At 35.1% G+C, this 22,003-nt stretch overlaps 1 protein-coding gene across 2 annotated transcripts in view; it reads right to left on the bottom strand.

Moving 5' to 3' along the window:
* STXBP3 (syntaxin binding protein 3) overlaps positions 1 to 22,003 on the bottom strand; it is a 52,611-nt gene that overhangs the window by 30,018 nt on the left and 590 nt on the right. For both annotated transcript variants that reach the window (XM_057722905.1, XM_057722815.1), the window contains exons 2-6: positions 12,501 to 12,550; positions 11,797 to 11,878; positions 7,511 to 7,587; positions 4,874 to 4,952; positions 3,559 to 3,659 (exon numbers count right to left, since the gene is read on the bottom strand). In XM_057722905.1, coding sequence (XP_057578888.1) covers positions 3,559 to 3,659; positions 4,874 to 4,952; positions 7,511 to 7,587; positions 11,797 to 11,878; positions 12,501 to 12,550 — 389 coding nt within the window. The remainder of the gene's footprint in view (positions 1 to 3,558; positions 3,660 to 4,873; positions 4,953 to 7,510; positions 7,588 to 11,796; positions 11,879 to 12,500; positions 12,551 to 22,003) is intronic.

Here is a 22,003-nt window from a genome sequence, read left to right as displayed (position 1 = left end):
GAGAGCTTTCTTTATCCCTTGACTCATGGATTCAGGAAAAGTTAACTACTTTCTTCCCTATGCAACTTCTAAGTATGTTGAATGTCCAACTTCTCTTCTTTGGAAGACTATCACATCTGACTTCACCAATTTCTCCTCAATGATCTCCTGACTTCCACTTTTCCTTAAAGACCTCAGGACTTTTCTTAACCAGCCCATTTGCTGCCATCATTATTGGTGGAACCTGGTGCCTCCTACAACCTGGTCCCAACCTACCTACAGACATAGTCTTATCTATCATACCGTCACCCCTTATAATCCATATTCCTGCTGCTCCCCTGCACTTTTCTGCTTCTGTATCTTCACACTCAGGCTATTCTCACTTTCTAGAATATTCCTTCCCTCATTACTACCTTATGAAATTCTATTTTTTAAATGTTTTCTCATTTTCCTAGTAAGAACTAATCTCCTCTTGTGGCAAATCATGAGCTGCCTCCTCAAAAACCATTGTTTCCTTACTTTTCAGTAATCATACCAATTATTTGGAGGAAGCAGCCACATGCCCAGCTAAAAGACTACATTTCTGTTTTCCATGCACTTGGGTATCGCCATGTGACTAAATTTTAGCTAATAAGATACAAATGAAAATGTACTTCCTTCTTTCTCTCCATCTTCCTTCCTTAAGTGAGAATGTAATAATTCTGCAGTCATCTTGGACCATGAGGGCCATGCGTAGGAGAACAAGGCCCTGACAAATTCTGTAGAGCCAGCACACTGGCCTTACATAAACTACTTCCTGACTTCTTTTATATTAGCAAGAAATAAATTTCCAACTTGGTTAAGCACTGGAAGTTTAAGTTGTGCTGTTATATGCAGTTGAACCTAATCTTAACTGATATCATTTTGAAGATGCATAACACTTTGTATCTCTTTTACAGCACTCAGATGAGGATGGGGCATATATCTTGCTCATCTTTTCATAGCATACTGTTTTGCATCTAGAAGACAGTGTCCACAGTGCATGATCTTGATAAATGCTCACATAAGCCTTTGCTCACAGCTCAAAGCAGTTAGCAGTATTTCATTTATATCTTCACTTGCAAACAAACAAAAGGTCACAATACAAAATTGAGAAAATTACAATTTTCACTGTAATTTCCCCATAACAGTTAAATTCATTAAGTAAACTCCCTTAAGATGTTTATTAAGAAAGCAAATTAAAAGAAAAAACTTCTTAGGGGAAAAACATATAGCAAATAGGACCTTAAGTAATCACGACATTTTGCAAAGACTAGTAACTAGAAGATTCTCACGAGATTTGTCTATACACACAAAGACAAGTAATTTCCAACAGCCATCAAATTAGTCAGATAGCTATACAAACCTCTCCTTCAAATATAGCAATTACTGATTTTACTGAATTCTGAGGCTAAAACCATATTAATCTTCTGTGCAGCAAGATGCTCTGGACATGTTTGTAATATTTATCACAGCACTATTTATATCTCACATCATTTTAGGAAGCCCATTTTCACCCTACACTAAACTTACATATCCTATCAAAAGGAATAAACCTAAAGGAAAACAGTTTAGTGTTAAGCAGATACCTTAAAATTTTACAAATTTGATTATGGTCTTTCTTTGTCAAAAACAGCATCAGCTTAAAATAAAAATTTGTTATCCAGGACCTTTCTATTTCTTAAAATAATAGTTCCAAAAAACAGCAAACTATTTCAATTCTATAAAATGTTAGACTCCAAACACAGAGAACAGAGCTAAACAATGCACTAGCTGTGTGATTAGGGCAAGTTACTTAACCTCTTCAACTTCCCTATCTTTAAAATGGAGATAGACATACCATCTATAAACAGGGCTATTGTGAAGATTACATGAATACATTCATGTAAAACACTTAGGAAAGTGTCTGACAGAGAGAGAGTACTATGTGTTTGCAATTATTATTACTAATTGAAGTCTCATTAACTATTCTAAAAGCAAAACAAATCTACAAAAATCCATTTTATAAATTAAATGATAGTTTATATAATGTTATGTAAAAAGTTTACTAAAGAACTTTGTTTTAATATCACAAATGGTACAGAAGCTGAAAGTATTTATTTCTTTGGAGTCATTTAACAAAGATTATGCTCAAAATTTTTTGATTTCATAATCTGCTAGGGCTGTAAACCATGACACACACAGGACTTAGTGGGAGATGTTAAATTTAAGTTCACTTTCATTATAAATGTTATATTCCAATTTAGTACTCATGTTCCTCCCTTCATCAGAGGAAATGTTCATTTGTGGATTGTTCAAAATTCACCAAATACATAACATATAAAACACGTTTAGGATAAACCTTATTTTTTTTTTCCTGAATGAGGAATTATTTATTTCATCATTAAGATTTTGGTATAATTTTTTTAAGCTCTATGGGAATATAATTGCTTTACACTGTTATGCCAGTTTCTTCTGTACTCCAAAGTGAATCAGCAGTATTTATACATATATCCCCAAAGGTCCTCCCTCCCACCCTCCTTATCCCACCCCTCTAAGTCATCACCCATCATTGAGTTAATTTCCCTCTGTTATGCAGCAACTTCCCACTAGCTATCTTTTACATTTGGTAGCGTATATATGGCGATGCTACTTTCTCACTTTGTCCCAGCTTCTCCTTCGCCCCCCCCCCCCCCCACCCCATGTCCTCAAGCCCATTCTCCACATCTCCATCTTTATTCTTGCCCTGTCACTGGGTTGTTCAGTACCATTGTTTTTAGATTCCATATATATAAGTTAGCATACGGTATTTGTTTTTCCCTTTTTGGCTTACTTCGCTCTGTATGACAGTCCCTAGGTCCATCCACCTCACTACAAATAACTCAATTTCATTCCTTTTTATGGCTGAGTAATATTCCATTGTATATATGTGCCACATCTTCTTTATCCATTCATCTGTTGATGGGCATTTGGGTTGCTTCCATGTCCTGGCAATTGTAAATAGTGCTGCAATGAACATTGTGGTACATGTTTCTTTTTGGATTATGGTTTTCTCTGGGTATACACCCAGTAGTGGGATTGCTAGGCCATATGGTGGTTCCATTTTTAGTTTTTTAAGGAACCTCCATACTGTTTTCCATAGTAGCTGTACCAATTTACATTCAGGATAAACCTTATTAACAACTAAGGTCATAAAACTGAATTTTAAAATCCACTATGAACTAAAGTTAAAAATAAAAGGAGTCTGGATCTTCTGAGCACAAGATGCCCATTCTCCTTGCTTGACCCTTCTAATAAACCCTTCTCTACTCAAAAAAAATTTTTTTTCAGTAAAAAATAAATTTAAAGACTTCCCCAGTAGTCCAGTGGCTAAGACTCCATGCTCCCAATGCAGGGGACCAGTGTTCAATCCCTGGCCAGAGGACTAGATCCCACATGCCACAACTGAGAGTTCGCATGCCATGACTAAAGATCCTATGTGCCAGAACTGAAGATCTTGCATGTGGCAACGAAGACCCGGCACAGCCAAATAAATAAATAAATATTCTTTTTTTAATTAATTAAAAAAAGTTAAAATAGTACCTGAGATTCAAGTGGAATGAAGGAAATATTTATTTCTTTACATCTTCTTATTGACTTGGAGCAAGAAGCCTTAATTTTGTTGAAGAGATTATCAGGGCAAACTGAGAGGGAAAAAAAAATTCAAAGCATATAATTGCATCTAAATTTTCATTCTTTTGAATAAATCATTCCAACATCCAAGAATATTTATTTTTTATATATAATTACTGACTTTCACAAAGTAATTTACTATGAGGATGGAGATAATATGTAAATACTGTTTTTCACTTTACAGAGCAGATGCATTCTAGTAACAAGGGCTGTAACAGAAATTTCATTTTCCTCATTCGTAGCCACTACAACCTAAGACATATTTCCTTAGAGAACAGTTAACACAGCAAACTAAAATTGTTAGGAAGGAAAATCAAGTCCAAACTAAGGACTTAGTAAACTTCTGTAGGACTTTCAGAACTCCTCAGGAATTTACAGTACTTTTCTAAATCTGCCACTAATTGTAGCCACACCACATAAATTTTAAATTTTTCCTTGAATTACAAGACTTTCTCTAATGTCAGGAAATTCTAAGCCTCTAAAGTAGTAAGTTCTGGACCTTAAAGCCCGTCTTTCCCCTCCTTTTACCTAACTGCTTATAGTTTCACTAAATCTAGGTTGGAGTATCAAACATTGGTTTCTACTATCTTTTAACATGATGTTCTTTAGCCTCGAGATTGCTTAAATTAAAAAAGGCTTCACATTCATTAAATTTTATCAATTCCATACACATGAATTTGTGAATAATAAGGTTACTTAAATGACAAATACTTATGTGGCATTTTTAAAAATGCAAACTACTAGTAGGTATGAGATAAATAATAATTTACAGGAAAAATATTTACAGGAAAGCTGCTTTCTATTTGTACAGCATAGAAAAAGAAATGTGATAGGTTTTCTCCTTTAGTATTAGCAAACAGATGGCAGTTTCTTCAGTGCATCTCCTAAAGGGTCTTATTTTTAATTATATAATCAAATCCCCAGTTGAAACTTTGATTTAAAGAAGAATTCTTCCTGTTATCGGCACAGAATTTGAGGGGATAGCCCTCCCCATTAACTCCCTCATCCCTGTATACCAGCAAAAGTGACTGTCTTTTGAAATTAGTTTGGAATGATTTATTTTTCTATTGCCTTACCATGAATTAGGATAGAAAGAATCTTATGCTTTTAGATTCTTTCTAACCTAATTAGAACAATCAATAAACAGAAAGTCACTGGTATTATAATATTTCATGATTAATAGGATTTGAAATAATAAAGCAATAATTTTTACAAAGCTACTTACAGTCAGTGAAGTAGATATATGCTGCTTTATATCTGTTCTCCGATTTACTTCCAAAATCACGTAAAAAACATTCTACAGACTTAAAAAAAGGTTAGATGTTAATATACATTTTATCAAATACTAATTTAAATATGCTAGTGTTTGAAACAGCTAAGATTACTTTATTTTGATGATAAAGTAAAACCTTAGCTGTCAAAAGTTTAATTTATAAACTGATTTTTTAAGACGCTATGTTGTCTAGCCAGTTATAGTTAGAAGCATAGTAAGCAGCAAGGTAAAATGTATGAACTGCGTGCCGCTTTGGTGATGAGGAGATCTAGGAATGGCCAAGTGACCGAGAAGCTGAAGCAACATAGAAGATAAGACCAGGGACTTCCCTGGTGGTGCAGTGGTTAAAAATCCACCTGCCAATGCAGGGGACACAGGTTCAATCCCTGGTCTGGGAAGAGCCCACATCTTAGCTGCGGAGCAACTAAGCCCATGCGCCACAACTAGTGAGCTTGTGCTCTAAAGCCCGCAAGCCACAACTACTAAGCCCACGTGCCACAACTACTAAACCCGCGTGCCACAACTACTGAAGCCCTCACACCTAGAGCCTGTGCTTTGCAACAAGAGAAGCCACCGCAATGAGAAGCCCTCGCACCCCAATGAAGAGCAGCCCCCCACTCAATGCAACTAGAGAAAGCCCACGCATAGCAATGAAGACCCAACGCAGCCAAAAATAAATTAATTAATTAAAAGAGAATACAAAACCACTGAAAGATAACAGATCAAGGAATTGAGAAACCAATGAATGTACTGGAAGTATTACCTACACAAATAATGAACCATGGAGACTATGACTGGAGAAGTGTTGAAGAGACTGACAGTGAGCTAGGAGCTAAAATTGTCAAGGGGGATTAGAATGGATGACCCAAAGGTTAGACTGCGAGGAGTAGGGAGAGTAGATAATATAGTCTAGTAGTATTTGCCTCTATGTTGGTAGTTTTAAAGATATGATAGTCTGAAAGCAAAAATGAAGAACCAACAATTGAATTTTCTCTCACCCATCTGTTCCTTTTTCTCTTCCTGCAACTCCTAGAACTAGTATATTTCTGTTACAGCCTATGAATCTATCCTGCAAGTCTCTTATCTTCCTCCCATGATTGCTTTTTTTTTGCTTTGAGATAACTCTATTTTTATCTTCTAGACTCTCAATCCAAATTTCCATAGTAATTATCTTCTTCTTCAATTAAATATTTAACTGAGAAAATACACTTCTGAGCTTCAGAAAGCTTTTTACACACTATACCAGACTCTTCTTAAGTGTACTATTTTTCTGTCCAGGTTATCAACCCTCTCTCCAATCCTCTATATTTTGCTAGATGTGCCCTTTTCTCATTCTTACTAAACCTTCTCTCTATGGCCACGTGACCCACTAAGATGTGTGGTTACTTCTCTTTGTCAGCTCACTTGTGGCTTCGGTTTAGTTGTTGGAGTATCCTAAACAGAGGCAGCACCGTGAGAAGAAGAAGGCAAAGAGATTTCTCCTCCTGAGGGCTGTAGGTATGACAGCAAACAAACTGCCGAACTGACCTTTCCCTAGGGTTCAAAGATCTCTTATAGGCAAACTTCCTGAAATCTGTCATTTTGACCCTTGCCTGGGAACTCTCTGATGCTGATCTCCAGGTGCCCCATCCCGAGGAAGGACATCTCACACCAAGTTTCTCTACAAGTGCCTGAGGAGCCCAAGGCCTCATAGGCACCCAGAGGTAATTGATTCAGGACAGTAAGAGAAACTGGAGTTGGCTGTGGTAGATAAAGGAGTCACATTCAGGTACCATTTTCTCTGAATCCTTTGATCCTTTACTGAATATATAATTCTGTATCCTGCTTTTGTCACTTACATTAAAAAAGAACATTTACATAGATCATTAAAATTTTCTAGAGACCTCATTTTTCAATGTTTACATGGTCTTTCATACCATTATTTGTTAATGCTAAGAATTTATTTGGATATCTTTATTGCTTTTGGAATTTAGTTTGATCATTTATTTGATTTTTTTTTACAATAAATTCCAAGATTCAGAATGTTTTAAGGTTCTTGATATGGCAAATTATTTTCCAAAAAAGGCTATATTAATCTATACTCTCACTAGCAGTATACAGTATTGCAGTTTCTGCTCCATTAACCATTGATAATGGACATTAATAGCTAGAACACTATACATAGATAAATAAATAAATGTCTAACTATACACACTTTGTTTTTAATCCCTCAGCCAATTTAGAAGGTAAAAACGGTGCTTTTAACTTCTTTTTCTGATCATGAACTTTATCTTATAAAATTATATTACAGATAAGATATAAAATGTCATTAAAATCCACCAATATGTAGAGACTACATAGTAAATATCTGGGTTTTTCCCTACTATCTGCTAAAGTTAGAAGAAATGAAACTGGAATTGCCACATTCAGATTCTTATTCTAAAACTATTGGAAACAATCTTCTAATACGAAAGACTTTCCTAAGCAAACTAGTTTTTAGCACTATTTTTCTAACAAAGGACATTTTATTGCTTTGAATTTTCTAAGAGAAAATCATGTCAATGGTGAAAATTTTGAAGAATGTACTTTTTAAAGATTCAAAACACTCACCTTTGATGTTGGAGAGATAAAATAAAGAGCTTTCATTTGTCTGACAGGTTCTCGATTCTTATAAATATTCTCCACAACTAACAACAAAAAAAATCATTTTATATAACGAAACATTTACACACTTGAAATAATTTTCAAATGAAATTTACTGTACTTATTTATAATAATATGGGAACACAATTATATATCCTGGGCTTAACATTTTCTTTGTCTTCAGTTGAAAAATTAAAAAGTCCTGAAAATGTGTCTTCCCTAAACTCTGGGCTAAGTGCTCATCATGAGAAAAAACATAAAGCAGTTATTTGATAGTTAGGTCTACCAGCATAAGCAATTAACATGTCATGAAGAAACAAAGAAAATGCATTTAAAATTAAAATATGTATTCTTTTCAAAAATATTCTACCATAATAATAGAAAATATAAGAAACCAGGCTAAGTACTTTACATGAATTATCTGTTAAACCTCATAATAACCCTATATGTATTTTACAAATGAGGAAACTGAGGCTTAAAAAAGTTAAGTAACTTATCCAAGTTACACAGTAAGAAGAGGAGACAGGATTCCAACCCACATCTGTCCAAGTCCAGAGTCTAAGTTTTTAACCACTATAACATTCTTTAAATAAACTGCCAATTAACTCTTTTTCTTTTAAAACCACACATTAATATTTATAAATCATTTTTCAATAATGAAATATCACAATTTACTCAATTATATTTTTATTATTAAAATTAAGACTATAAAATAACTAATATAAAAGAAAGTGAATTTAAAACTACTATGCTCTAAATTGTCAAATTAACTATGAAGGCTATATTAAAAAAAAACTAACTTAAAGTATCATTCTACAAATCAAGAGAACCATCTTTCAAGATTCACGCTGACCAAGTGCCTAGAAAGAATTTAAAACATTAACTTGACATGCAAGGAAGGCTACTGTTGGACTTCTCCTTTAAATACTATGATTCATTTTCTCATCCCTAAATTTATACTAGCATAGTATAGGTTTATCACAGCTTCTGTTAGAGAGCATATCAAATAAGATTTCCAAGGAAATATTTAATTTTATTTCTATCTCCACTCCCAGCAGTTGTAATTTCACATTTAAAAGACTATGGTTAAATCTGTGTTAACTTACTTTTATTGCTTAGTGTCCAAAATAAAGTGTCTTACAGTCATCTTATGCTGTACATACTATGTACTATGTTTGGTGAATAATGTACATGTTAAAATGTTGTAAAAATCTTGTAATATGATTTAGAACAGACTTTGAAAAAGATTTTGAAATGTCTGGTTATCAATAGCAGAAGGTGCCACTTCTTCAATTCACTGAAAAGTGGATATTCATTAAATGACAAACAAAACAAGAAACAAACAACAACAAAAAAGAAACAAAAAGACAACAACAAAAAAGAAATGAAAAGACAACCCTCAGAATGGGAGAAAATATTTGCAAACAAAGCAACCGACAAAGGATTAATCTCCAAAATATACAAACAGCTCATGCTGCTCAATATCAAAAAAAAAACAAACAACCCAATCCAAAAATGGGTGGAAGACCTAAAGAGCCATTTCTCCTAAATAGACCTAAAAAGGTATACAATATGGCCAACAAACACATGAAAAGATGCTCAACATCACTAATCATTATAGAAATGCAAGTCAAAGCCACAATGAGGTATCACCTCACACCAGTCAGAATGGCCATCATCAAAAAATCTAGAAACAATAAATGCTGGAGAGGGTGTGAAGAAAAGGGAACCCTCCTGCACTGTTGGTGGGAATGCAAACTGATACAACCACTACGGGTATCAGTATAGAGATTCCTTAAAAAACTAAAAATACAACTACCATATGACCCAGCAATCCCACTACTGGGCATATACCCTGAGAAAACCATAATGTTCACTGCAGCACTATTTACAATAGACAGGACATGGAAACAACCTAAATGTCCATCAACAGGTGAATGGGTAAAGAAGATATGGCATATATATACAATAGAATATTACTCAGCCATAAAAAGGAACAAAACTGAATTATTTGTAGTGAGGTGGATGGACCTAGAGACTGTCATACAGAGTGAAGTAAGTCAGAAAGGGAAAAACAAATACGGTATGCTAACACATATATATGGAATACAGAAGACTGGTACTGATGAACCTAGTGGCAGGGCAGGAATAAAGATGTAGAAAACAGACTTGAGGACATAGCAGGGAAGGGGAGGCTGGGACATAGTGAGAGAGTAGCATTAACATATATATACTACCTAATGTAAAATACATAGCTAGTGGGAAGCTGCTGCATAGCACAGGGAGATCAGCTCAGTGCTTTGTGACAACCTAGAGGGGTGGGATAGGGAAGGTGGGAGGGAGGCTCAAAAGGGAGGGGATATGGGGATATATGTATACATATAACTGATTCACTTTGTTGTACAGCAGAAACTAACACAACACTGTAAAGCAATTATACTCCAATAAGGATGTATACAAAAATTTTAAAATAAAAGGTTTTTATGATTATTCCTATACTAGTGACAAAGGAATAATCTAATTCCCAGTCTATTTTTTTTTAAAGGTTTTTACTTGACTTCAACAGAGACACTTAAGTAGCATCACAAGTGTATTTTTGTCTCATGTTTTTTAAAAGTTCCAAGACACACTGAATATTTTCACAAATGACTTGAATGCAGACAGAAAGTCTGATCACTGAACTGCAAATGCAGGAGAGCTGACGTGGAACTCAAAAGAAATGTGACATGTTCAAGTCAGTAGATATACTTATGATTAAATCAGAGCAAACCTAGGTGACTCTGGAGGATATTGAGAACAACCCATAACAATATGCTCCATGATATACAGTCCTACATAACACTTTCCAAAAAACCTTTCTGTGGTCAAATAAGTTTAGAAAACTGAATACTATACCTATACACAGGGGATCCACATACCCGCTAGTATGTAAAAAACTCCAAAAAGTCCTAAAGAAACCTGTTTAGCTTTGTTTAACGCTGTTTCCCCAACTAACTTGGCCACAGAGTCCTTTCCTTGAAGAGTATCAACACTGAACGCACAGTAAGGAACAATGGTCTATAAAAATTCAATAAAGCCTCCTTACAGTGCAAAATGGTTCTGTAGCTTCCTATGCTGCCATATATATTATCAATGGTTCTCTAACTGCATATCACAGAGACCTCTGGGAACTTAAAAGAACTTAAGTGGCTTAATCAATATTACACTTATTCAGTTAGTAGAAAAACCAAGGCTTTCACCTTTTAATTTCTAGTTCAGAGCTTAATTTTCTAATGAAAGTCATAAAGACCACAAGCTGAATATGTAATCAACAATAAAAGATTATTTTATTTTATTAATAAATATCAAAAAGTAAACATTGCTAAACTTTTTAGGTAATCCTCTTACTGCACACAATACTCACGCTTTCTTGAATACTGGGTATACTTTTGAACCTCACAAGTTAGGAGTGATAAAGGATACAGTTACTATACTAGGATCCAAAATATAAAAGAATTATATTTGACTTTGAGTCTCGGTTTTCACATTACAAATCGACGTATTTAATATCTGTCTTTAAAGGGCTGTTATGAAGAGCAAATTTAAATAAATTAGTTAAAGGATGATGAGTTATAGACGATGATATGATTATGATGTTATAAGAGATTGGTATTTTCCCCAAAATGTAAGAGAAATTAAAATCTTGTTAACACAATCCTGCCTAGTAGAAGACAGCAACTGTGGCAGTGTGATTTTTTTCATAATCCCACACTAAAGCTGATTTAAATTTACAATTAATTGCCTCATTTCTAGGTAATAAAGAGAAACTTAAAAGGTCAGTATTACACACTTGTAAATCCGTACAAAAGTTGATTTTGTGACAAATCTCACTATTCATTTAAAAGCAATACATGAAAACCAGAAATATTGATCAAAATACTGAGGTAAACCGAGTGTATCAACATACAAAACTATAACAAATACATAAGAGTAAAAAATTTGAAGAACAAACTCAACAAGGCAACTGACTTAAGTCTTGGTTAGGGGCGCTTAATTACATATGTTTCAGCTGAGGGAAAAAACCCTGACTGACAGAGGCTATTCTGAAGATTCACAAAGAAAAGAATGTCCAGTGTAATTATTACGGCTAGAGTTACTAAAAAAATAAGAAATAACCCCCTGAGAAACATAATTACTAACTAAAATTTATTAATACTTCAAACTATCCCAATCATAAAAAAAAGTTTTTCATGATGAGTATTTGTAATACTTACCAGTTATACCCTCTGCTAGAAGATCTGTCATTTTGCAACACGATGCCAAAAGCTTAGTGGTAAATTCATCCAGGAGCATTATCTTAAAATGAATATAAATTAAGAAATAGTATAAACACTTGACTGCCAAAAATTCACAAAAGACAGATTTTAATGCATTAAACCTACTCAAACTTATAAACTTTTTATAACATAAAATTAAAATATTAGGACAGTAGGCAAAATTATCTCAACTCATTTAGCTTGCATAACCTGGAAATTTATTTTCTCAATATATGTACATATAATATACATAAGTAAGCAAATAGAAGTACATGTATTTTCATTTTGAAACAGAACTTGTTCACTTTAAATGTATCTTATGTTTAACATCAAATTTTCTTAAAATTATAAAATTTCACTTGTAGAATAATAATTGTTCTAGGCACCATTTTAAGCATTTTACATGGATTAATTCATTTAATATTTACAACTATCCTAAGAGGTACTACCATCCCCATTTTACAGATAAGGAAACAGAGGCACAGAGATGTCAAGTAATATGCTCAAGAAGCCACAGCTAACAGGGTGAAGCTAGGATTTGAATGCAAGCAGTATGGTTCTAGATCCTATCTTTTACAGAAGTATAATAAGTAAAATATATAGAAGTCCTCAATAAAGGCTTCTAGCTTTATGCAAATTCTATGTGAATATGCAAATTCTACCTTCCATTCGCCTTCTTTCTTGCAGTCATCAAACACTGTTGCTTTTATCTCTGCAAAGAAAAAGAGAACTATTTAGGAATCTTAATCAACAGTTAGAATAACTACTCAAAAGGTCCAAGATGGCTGGGGAAATAACAACTGGAATTGCTCAACTACATAAAAAGTACACACACTTGTTAAACTCTAAGTAAAAATCCAGTTCTCTTTAATACTTAACCTATATGGTACATTTAAACTGTAATATAGTTTTAATGTTTTGAGAATAAAAACATTATAAAAAGGCTAATATATTTAATTACATAAACATATCTGGAAAATATTTCTGAAGTATTATCTGACTTGGTTTTTCCTATTCTACTTAAATCCTAAGTAAGCAAGACGAAAACAAGAAACCAGGGCTTCCCTGCCAGTCCAGTGCTTAAGACTGCACTTCCCCTGCAGGGGGCACGGGGTTTCCATCCCTGGTCGGGTTCCATTCCTGGTCAGGGAACTAATATCCCACATGCTGCCATGGTCCGGCCAAAAAAACAAAAAAACAAAACCAAAAAAACCCACAGGAAAATCCCTAGCTAGCCCATTGCTAAATTACATCTGACAATCAAAACTAGGTAAGTTTCTTCCTGATTTACTACATTACAATTTTCAGAAATCTGTCACAGCATTAAGATATAAATATTCAGAATTTATTTATAATCAATATTATTGTGTTGCTTGCAATGATTTTCAAAATTAATCTAAACATATTTTAAATCATTAAATAAAATAAAGGCAATTCACACAAATACCTGTTATTCTACTCTGTAAGATAAAAATCTCCCACATTTAATGTTTTATTAATTCTCAATTAATTTTGAAAACTGTAGTAATATGTAGTATGTAACATAAGTATAATTAAATGTAAATTATAGTAACTCTCCTGTTTTTCATTAATTCTTAATAATGAGATATTTATATAATTCATTTAAACTTTTCTATTTCTTATTTTATATTTAAGTTAATGCTTCTGGAAATTTACCATCAAGTTTTTGGCATCATGTTAAAAAATGACACATCCAAGCCGAGGGTATATTTAATAAGGGTTACTGATGCTCATTGTAAGAACTGTGATCTGAAAGGTTTTATTCTGATTGGGAAGGTTTGAAAGCGTTAAAATGTATTAGTTAAGGGGCTTATATACGTTTGCTGGGAAGATTATGATGTTATATGAGATTTATGGCAAAAGCCTAAAGTATTTAACCATAATTTAAGCCTAAAGTAGTGGTTTCTGGTATTCTACAGGCAGAGAGGAAGGATTTTCTCAGGTAGCACTGAGACACTGAAACATTATGGTACTTCCCTAAGCTTGCTTTATTCCTGCATACCTAAAACATGCTGAAAATCAAAGACATTATGCTAATTTCTGCAAAATTGTCTTTCTCTTAAGAAATGAATGTGATGGAATTTATGATGGAGCAGAGTGAACAGTTAGCAGAACTCATTCCAGTTTTCAACACCTTAGAAACTGTACTGTCGTACATGGCAGAAACTAGTCACATGTGGCTACTGAGCACTTAAAATGTGGCTAGCCCGAACTGGGATGTCCTGCAAGTATAAAATACACAACAGATTTCAAAGACTTCGTACAAAAACAGAAATTTAAAATATTTTTATGTTGATTACGTGTTTAAATGATAACATTTTGGGTAACTGGGTTAAAAATATATTTTAAAAATTAATTTCACCTGTTTCTTCTTACCTTTTTTATTTTTTTAAATTTGGCTATTAGAAAATTTTAAGTAACATATGTGGCTTGCCTTTTATTTCTAACTAGATATTGCTACCTGAGAATCTGAGGATACCAAGCCAGTCAGTGTTAGCATCTCAGAAATCAATGAAAAAGAGATAACTAGTTTTGTGGACAGAGATTCCCTAATCATCATCCATGAAAAGTGATGTGGTTACAGGTAAAACATGTTTGGATGAATCAAAGGAAACTGCATCAACTAATATTACAGAACTAAAAAGGTATTTACTCTATTAATGAAAATTATTTAACCTTATAATCCATTTCTCTAGCATCCTAAATATGGATGCATCCCAAGATATAATTCTCTTACTTTTGCTCTGCTTACTCTATACTCTTCCTCAGAGACCATATTCATCATCAAAGCTTCACCTATCAGATCAGTCCTTCAAATTTTCCCCCAACTTTGAGATATAATTGACATATAACATTGTATAGTTTTAAGGTATACTATGTGTTGATCTGATACACATATATTGCAATATAATTACCACTGTAGTGGTAATTAACACCTCCAATCACATCACATAATTACCATTTCTTTTTTCGGGTGGGAACATTTAAGATCTACTCTCTTAGCAACTTTCAATTATATAGTACAGCACCGTTATCTATAATCACAATGCTGTGCATTAGATCCCCAGAACTCATTCATCTTCTAACTGGAAGTTTGTACTCTTTGACCAACTTCTCCCTATTTCCCGCTAACCCCTAGCAATCCTTCAATGTTCCACAAACCCTCATCTCTCCTTGGACTTCTCTCAGTTACACAACACAGGTTTAGCACCTACATGCCTCAAGCTGAGATTAAATGCCCTAAAAACTGCTCTAGACTTCTCCATTTCTATGAGTTTTATTGTCATCTTCTTAGTCATAGTCTTTGGCTACTTCCTCCTTCCTCCACTTCTAATCACTGGGCAGTACTGATTGTTCTCTCTGGTGACTGCCACTGTCACCATCATTGCCTTGATTCTCATCATCTCTCACTGAATTACTGCAATGATCTCTTATCTGGATTGCCTGCTTTCTACCTCCAACCCCTTTACCTTCACCAATCCATTTTTCACACTGCTATCAGAGTTGTCTTCCTGAAGCACAGCCCTGTTACGTCAATACCCACCTCAAAATCCTCTCAAATGCTCACTGTTACCTACAGAATAAAATCTAGGCTCTACTATTCAACATCCTCCACCTAATCTCTAAATTAGTCTTTCACCAGTCCAAATAGTAACCAATTAATGAGCTATTCATACCAATTACACTATCTTTGCTCCTTCTGTTTCTCTTATATCTAAAAGGAAATGTATTTAAAACTGTAACACCGAAGAAGATATGAAAACATTGAAGGGAAGGAAGAAGGGAGACCTAACAAAGTACTGTGTAGCATCAGCAATGCCAAAGGTATACTTGCGCAACTATCTTAAACCACAGAGAAACTCATAAACCTGATACTAACAATGCAAGAAAAACTAATTTGTCTGGAAAACAGGAAATGAACAGGTAAGAATGTTTATAAAGGTAATCCCAGGGGCCTGGGGCAGAGGCAAAGGTAATGCTCATCACCAGCTGAATAAAAACAGATTGAATTTGCATGGGAAAGACCACTTAGGGCTTTCAAGGTTTACTGTTTAAAAATTGTGTGAAAGTTGGTGGGAATGTAAGTTGGTACAGCCACTATGGAAAACAATTTGGAGGTTCCTTAAAAAACTACAAATAGAACTACCATATGATCCAGTAATCCCACTCCTGGGCATATACCCAAAGAAAACCATAATCCCAAAAGAAACTTGTACCATAATGTTTATTGCAGCACTATTTACAATAGCCAGGACATGGAAGCAACCTAAATGCCCATCAACAAATGAATGGATAAAGAAGATGTGACATATATATACAATGGAATATTACTCAGCTATAAAAAGGGATGAGATGGAGCTATATGTCATGAAGTGGATAGAACTACAATCTGTCATACAGAGTGAAGTAAGTCAGAAAGAGAAGGACAAATATTGTATGCTAACTCACATATACGGAATCTAAAAATGGTACTGATGAACTCAGTGACAAGAACAAGGATGCAGATACAGAAAATGGACTGGAGAACTCGAGGTATGGGAGGGGGCGGGGGGTGAAGGGGAAACTGAGACAAAGCGAGAGAGTAGCACAGATATATATATACTACCAACTGTAAAATAGTCAGTGGGAAGTTGTATAACAAAGGGAGTCCAACTCGAGGATGGAAGATGCCTTAGAGGACTGGGGCGGGGAGGGTGGGGGGGACTCGAGGGGGGCGAGTCAAGGAAGGGAGGGAATACGGGGATATATGTATTAAAACAGATGATTGAACCTGGTGTACCCCCAAAAAAAAAAAAAAAAAAAAAATTGTGTGAAACAATACGAACAATATGAAAACTGAGGACTATCATAAGACCAACTAAATATATACAGAGGCAAATACTGAAGCAATTATTTCTAGGTAGAAATTTAGTAAATTCTATATTTACTCTTCAAATAAATACTTTACAATTAAAAGTCTGAAGGGTTCCTCTCTTAAATATCAGGGTGTAAAGTTAAAAAGCCACCACTGGAAAACTGCTTGATGGGCAATATAAGTCAGAACAGTAGTTACTCTGGGGGAAAGGGTGGAATTTGGCCTCAGAAGGGTTATGGGGTGCTTGGAAACATTCCATACCTCAATCTAGGTTGTAGTTACGTGAACAAAAATTTATCCAGCTGTACATTTAGCATTAGTGCACTTTACATTAGCATTATAGTTAATGAAAACTTTAGGAACAAGAAAATGACTTGCTTTCAGCAATGTTCTAATAAGTCCTTAAAATGCTGATGACTGCTGTTTGAGGAGGGAAAAAAAACCTTTCATTTTCAATGGCTCCCCACCACTAGAGCATATCTAAATAATTTAGCTCCAACCTACCTTTTAGTCTTCCTCCTCCTATTCCCTGCAACAAATACTCAGTACTCAAACAAAAGGAATTATTCCCTCTTCCATAAACAATCACATACTTTCACACCTCTGAGTCTTGGCTCAGACTTACCTGTCTGACAAAATCCTACTACCTTTCAATGTTACCTCCTATTTGGAGTCTTCCCTGATCCGCTCCCAGAGAGGAAATAATTCCTTTCCCTTCTCTTCTCCCATGAAACTTCATGCTGCTAATATAGCACTCAGTATCTGTGTACCTGTCTCCTCCAACTGAATTGTGAATTACAGGAGGTCAAGGAATATGCACCTACAATAGTGGGCGGCACAGGGTACTCAATAAATATTGATTTAAATGAATACATGACTGCAGAAGAAAATTTTGCTCAACTAGATAAACTTACAGAAGTGACGAGAATGAAGAAAGATAAAACAAAGATACATAATTTAAACAAAAACAAAAATACATTTCATACATGCCTATATTTGCATAAATAAGTCCTCAAGGAATTTATAAGAAACCTGAGTGGTTGTCTCTGGACAAGGAGTCTGGGGTCTGGGTAAGGATGAAGATTAATTTTATTTTACAATCTTTTCTGTTATCAAAATTTTTTGCCACATCAAGGTATTAAAGAATGATTAAAAATGTTAACTCACAAAGATTACGGAGCAAGAAAAAGATGTCAATGTTAAGTGTTTAAAAAAAGCAAGTTACAAAACGACAAATAATAAAAAACATATCTGAAGCTATATAAGGACTAGAAGAAAAATGTGAAAAAAAAACCCAAAAAGCTTATGATTTAATGTGTAAAGATTTGGCTCAAATAAACACATTCTGATTACTTTTATTTGTAATTTTCTAGGTTCATTTTCTCTAACATTCCCTCTAAAATATACAAGGTGAATTACAGACATTAGGCTATTGTTTACAGACGAAAGAAAATAGGCTGTACTGAATAAGGGAAAAAACGCCATAATTACCTTCAACATGCTTTATGGTTGATTTAATTACTATTGTTTTGCTGTGTGTTTTTCAAATGAACTTCACCAAATTTTTATTTAATATCTTTTATCAGTGATATTTTTAATACCACTCCTCTAGAGCAAAAAGTGGCAAATGAGAAATACCAAGTACTATAAACTTACTGATTTTAAGTAAGGGAAATAGTTTTGTAAATAAATGTAGCCCTTTACACTTAAAATATTAAATTTTGAAAGGGATTTTTGGACTTTTCTGGCAGTCCAGTGGTTAAAACTCCGTGCTTCTACTACAGGGGACACAGGTTTGATCTCTGGTGGGGAAATTAGGGTCCCACATGCTGGCAAGGCCAAAATGTAAAAAAAAAGGGGGGTGGTGGCTTTAATGTAGTCCCTAAAGACCGATTCCTTCTCATGTTTTAGGGCTCAGCTCAAATGTCACCTACTCAGAGAAACCTTTCCTAATCCACCTACGTAGCACAGTCTCTTTCTATATATAGATATCATAGACTGAAATAATCACATTTATTCTTTGTTTACATACTTATTTTCTATTATTCCCCACTTGAATGCAAGCTTCAAGAAGGCTGGCAACTTGTCTGCTTTCTGTTGCTGTGTTCCCATAGGAATTCAATAATATTTATTGAATAAATGGGGAAAAGTATAAAACTGATCCATGTTTACTCCCCCCCCCCTGCCCCCCACTGTTTACTGCTAACAAGCATTCTAATCCACTACATTCTGCTAGGGCCTGTTTGGAATTTAAAGCTCCAGAAGACAATAGTGGACCTACCTTCAAGAAGCTTATCAAGAGTCACATTAGGCAGCAGTGAGACGTGCCACTTGCAAAGGATAAACTAAATGCTACAGAAATATAAGATGCTGGATTAAAATGAAAGGCCTGCTATGGAGGTAGCTGCCTTGTTTGAGCTGAGACTTGAAGGTTGGCTAAAATTTGGATAGGTGAAGAATAGGGGTAAGAGCAGCATTCTACACAGTGGAATTAGTATCAAGTTGTGGAGGTAGAAGATTGTGAGAAGTCAACAGTATCGAATAGTTGAACATCAATATTATACTAGGAAAAGCAGATAACAAGGTAGGTTGGAGCCAGGTTATAAGTATTCAAAAGCAGAGTAAGTGAGGCTGCCCCGGTGGGTCAGTGGTTAGGAATCCGCCTGCTAATGCAGGGAACACGGGTTTGGGCCCTGGTCCGGGGAAGATCCTACTTGCGGAGGAGCAACTAAGCCCATGCACCACAACTACTGAGCCTGCGCTCTAGAGCCCAAGAGCCACAACTACTGAAGCCTGTGCGCCTAGATACCATGCTCTGCAACAAAAGAAGGAACGCCAGCGAGAAGCCCGAGCACCGCAACAAAGAGCAGACCCCACTTCTGCAACTACAGAAAGCCTGCGTGAAGCAATGAGGACCCAGTGCAGCCAACTAAAAAAAAAAAGAAGAGAGAGGGAGAGAGACTGTGTTTGAAACCATCTTTAGGCAACAGGGCAGGGTCTCTCTCTGCAGGTCTTTTCAAGCAGGAGATCCACATGATGACAGCACAATACCATTACAGGAAAACCATTCTGGCCAGATGAACTGGAGTGAGAAAGAACAAGGGCTTGGAAGCTACTCAAACGGTCTGGACAAAAGATAAGGCTCTGAACTAAGGTTGAAACATTATAGAAAGTCACAAAACAGAGACTTCCCGTGGTTAAGACTCAGCCTTCCAATGCAGCGGGTGCGGGTTCAATCCCTGGCCGGGGGCCTAAAATCCCACATGCCTAAGCAGCCAAAAAACCAAAACATAAAACAGAAGCAACATTGTAACAAATTCAATAAAGACTTTAAAGAAACAGAAAAAGAAAGTCACGGGCAGGTCATACATTAACTCTGCAGCCAGAAAGATCTGGGTTGGAATACTGAGTCTATAGTTAATTGTTATATCAGGCTTTTAAAAAATAGCTTTATTGAGATATGATTTACATATCATATAATTCATCCAAAGTGTACAATGAAATGGCTTTCAGTATATTCAGAGTTGGGCACTCATAACCATAATCAATTTTAGAACATTTTCATTACTTCAAAAGGAAACCAGTCTCCTTAGCCATCATCCCTGAATCTCCCTATCCTCCCTAGACATGGCAACCACGAATCTACTTTCTACTAATCTCTATAGATTTGCCCATTCTGGACATTTAATATGAATGGAGTCATACCATATGTGGTTCTTTATAACCGGCTTTTTTTCATTTGGCATTACTTTTCCAAGGATCATCAATATCCGTATTTCCATCTTTTTTACTGCCCAATAATATCCCACTGTATGGACATAGCACATGTTATTTATCCATTCACCAGTCCACGGGCATTTGGGTTGTTCTGACTTTTTGTCTATTAAGAATAACACAGCTATGAGAATAGGTATATCAGCTTTAACATCTGTTAGATAATAATTCCTATTAAGTTTTAATATTTGTAAAGAATAGTGCCTGGCACAGAGTAATGCTCAAAAAATATTAATTCCCTTCTCCCTACTTTGCAGGTAAATTGAAGTTTAAGTTATTTATCTTTCTATCCTGACCTAACCATACTACCTTCAACCTAGCAAAACCTTTTCCCAGTCAAATATATGATTCTCCTACCTCTGAGGAGATTCCTTCATCATTTCTTTCAGACTCTGTCATCTTTTGCTAATAGAACTCAGAGGCTCCCGCTTCTCTCTCTCGCTCTACTTACTCAATATTGAATGAATACCCTCTTGTCTTTTAGTTATGTTCCTATTTGCACAAAAATTCGAAGAACTATTTTTTTTTAATCCTTATAACACTTTCTTTCCATTCAGTGTCCCCTCTTCTTTACCTTACACTCCATGTGGCTATCCTGGTGCTACCTCAAATTAACAGCACAAGATGGAAATTTTGTTATCTGTAAACACTCCCTCTTGCCTAGTTTCCATGTTATCAACACCAACTTTACTATCATTAACCTTTTTTTTCTGATAAATAATGATGTTAAGGACCGTCTTGGAAATTATTTATATAATACAATTCATTACCCATTTTCATATAAATGTATTCAAATGCCACTGTGATTTTAAAACATTACCAAATCTTAAAAGTGACCCATGTACATTTTAAAAAACAAAATGCTAACCTTATAATTATGCAATTTAAAAAATACTTTGATAGCTTTTTTTCGCCTTCTATTTATACACTTGTTTTTAGTACCCGATATGTTAAGCACTATGCCAGTTACTGATCTGGAGTTTTAATTTTACACAAGGAACCCTGTAACTCCCAGAATTTTGTTAACTCAGTCACTATTTCTGTTTCTTGCTCAACAAGCCGGGGCCAGAAATACTAATTAGATGTTACCCCTTCCCACTACTAGACCATAATTACTTTGAGCCCAGCAATGCCAAACAAATTAATGGTTCTTCCTGTTTGGCGGTTCCACTCCTTCTCTAAGCTGGCAGACCTAGGTTTGGGGTGATATTTATGACAGTCGTAGATGATACAGCAGAATGGCAGGATATCAGTAACCCATAAGTATTACAGTACAGTCCTAGTAGAAGGGAGTGGCTTCCAGAGTGTAAAGGAGGCGGTGAAGGTGCAGCTTCGCCCCGAGATTTAATCATTCCGATGGTCCCTTCTCAAGAACTCTTTAGAAAGTGGGTTCCTCCAGAAGGGACGAGGCGTCTGTTTAACAGCGAGGTTTCGTTTTTGTTTTTTTAAAGGACAGGCATTGTGAAGTACGGTTGTGAAACCCTCCCTGATACTAAGATGAATACACAGAATAAG

Source organism: Hippopotamus amphibius, chromosome 1 (assembly GCF_030028045.1).
Source record: "Hippopotamus amphibius kiboko isolate mHipAmp2 chromosome 1, mHipAmp2.hap2, whole genome shotgun sequence".
NCBI classification, from domain to species: domain Eukaryota; kingdom Metazoa; phylum Chordata; class Mammalia; order Artiodactyla; family Hippopotamidae; genus Hippopotamus; species Hippopotamus amphibius.
The sequence above is the reverse complement of the archived record's forward strand: the minus strand, read 5'-3'. Positions and strand labels throughout refer to the sequence as shown.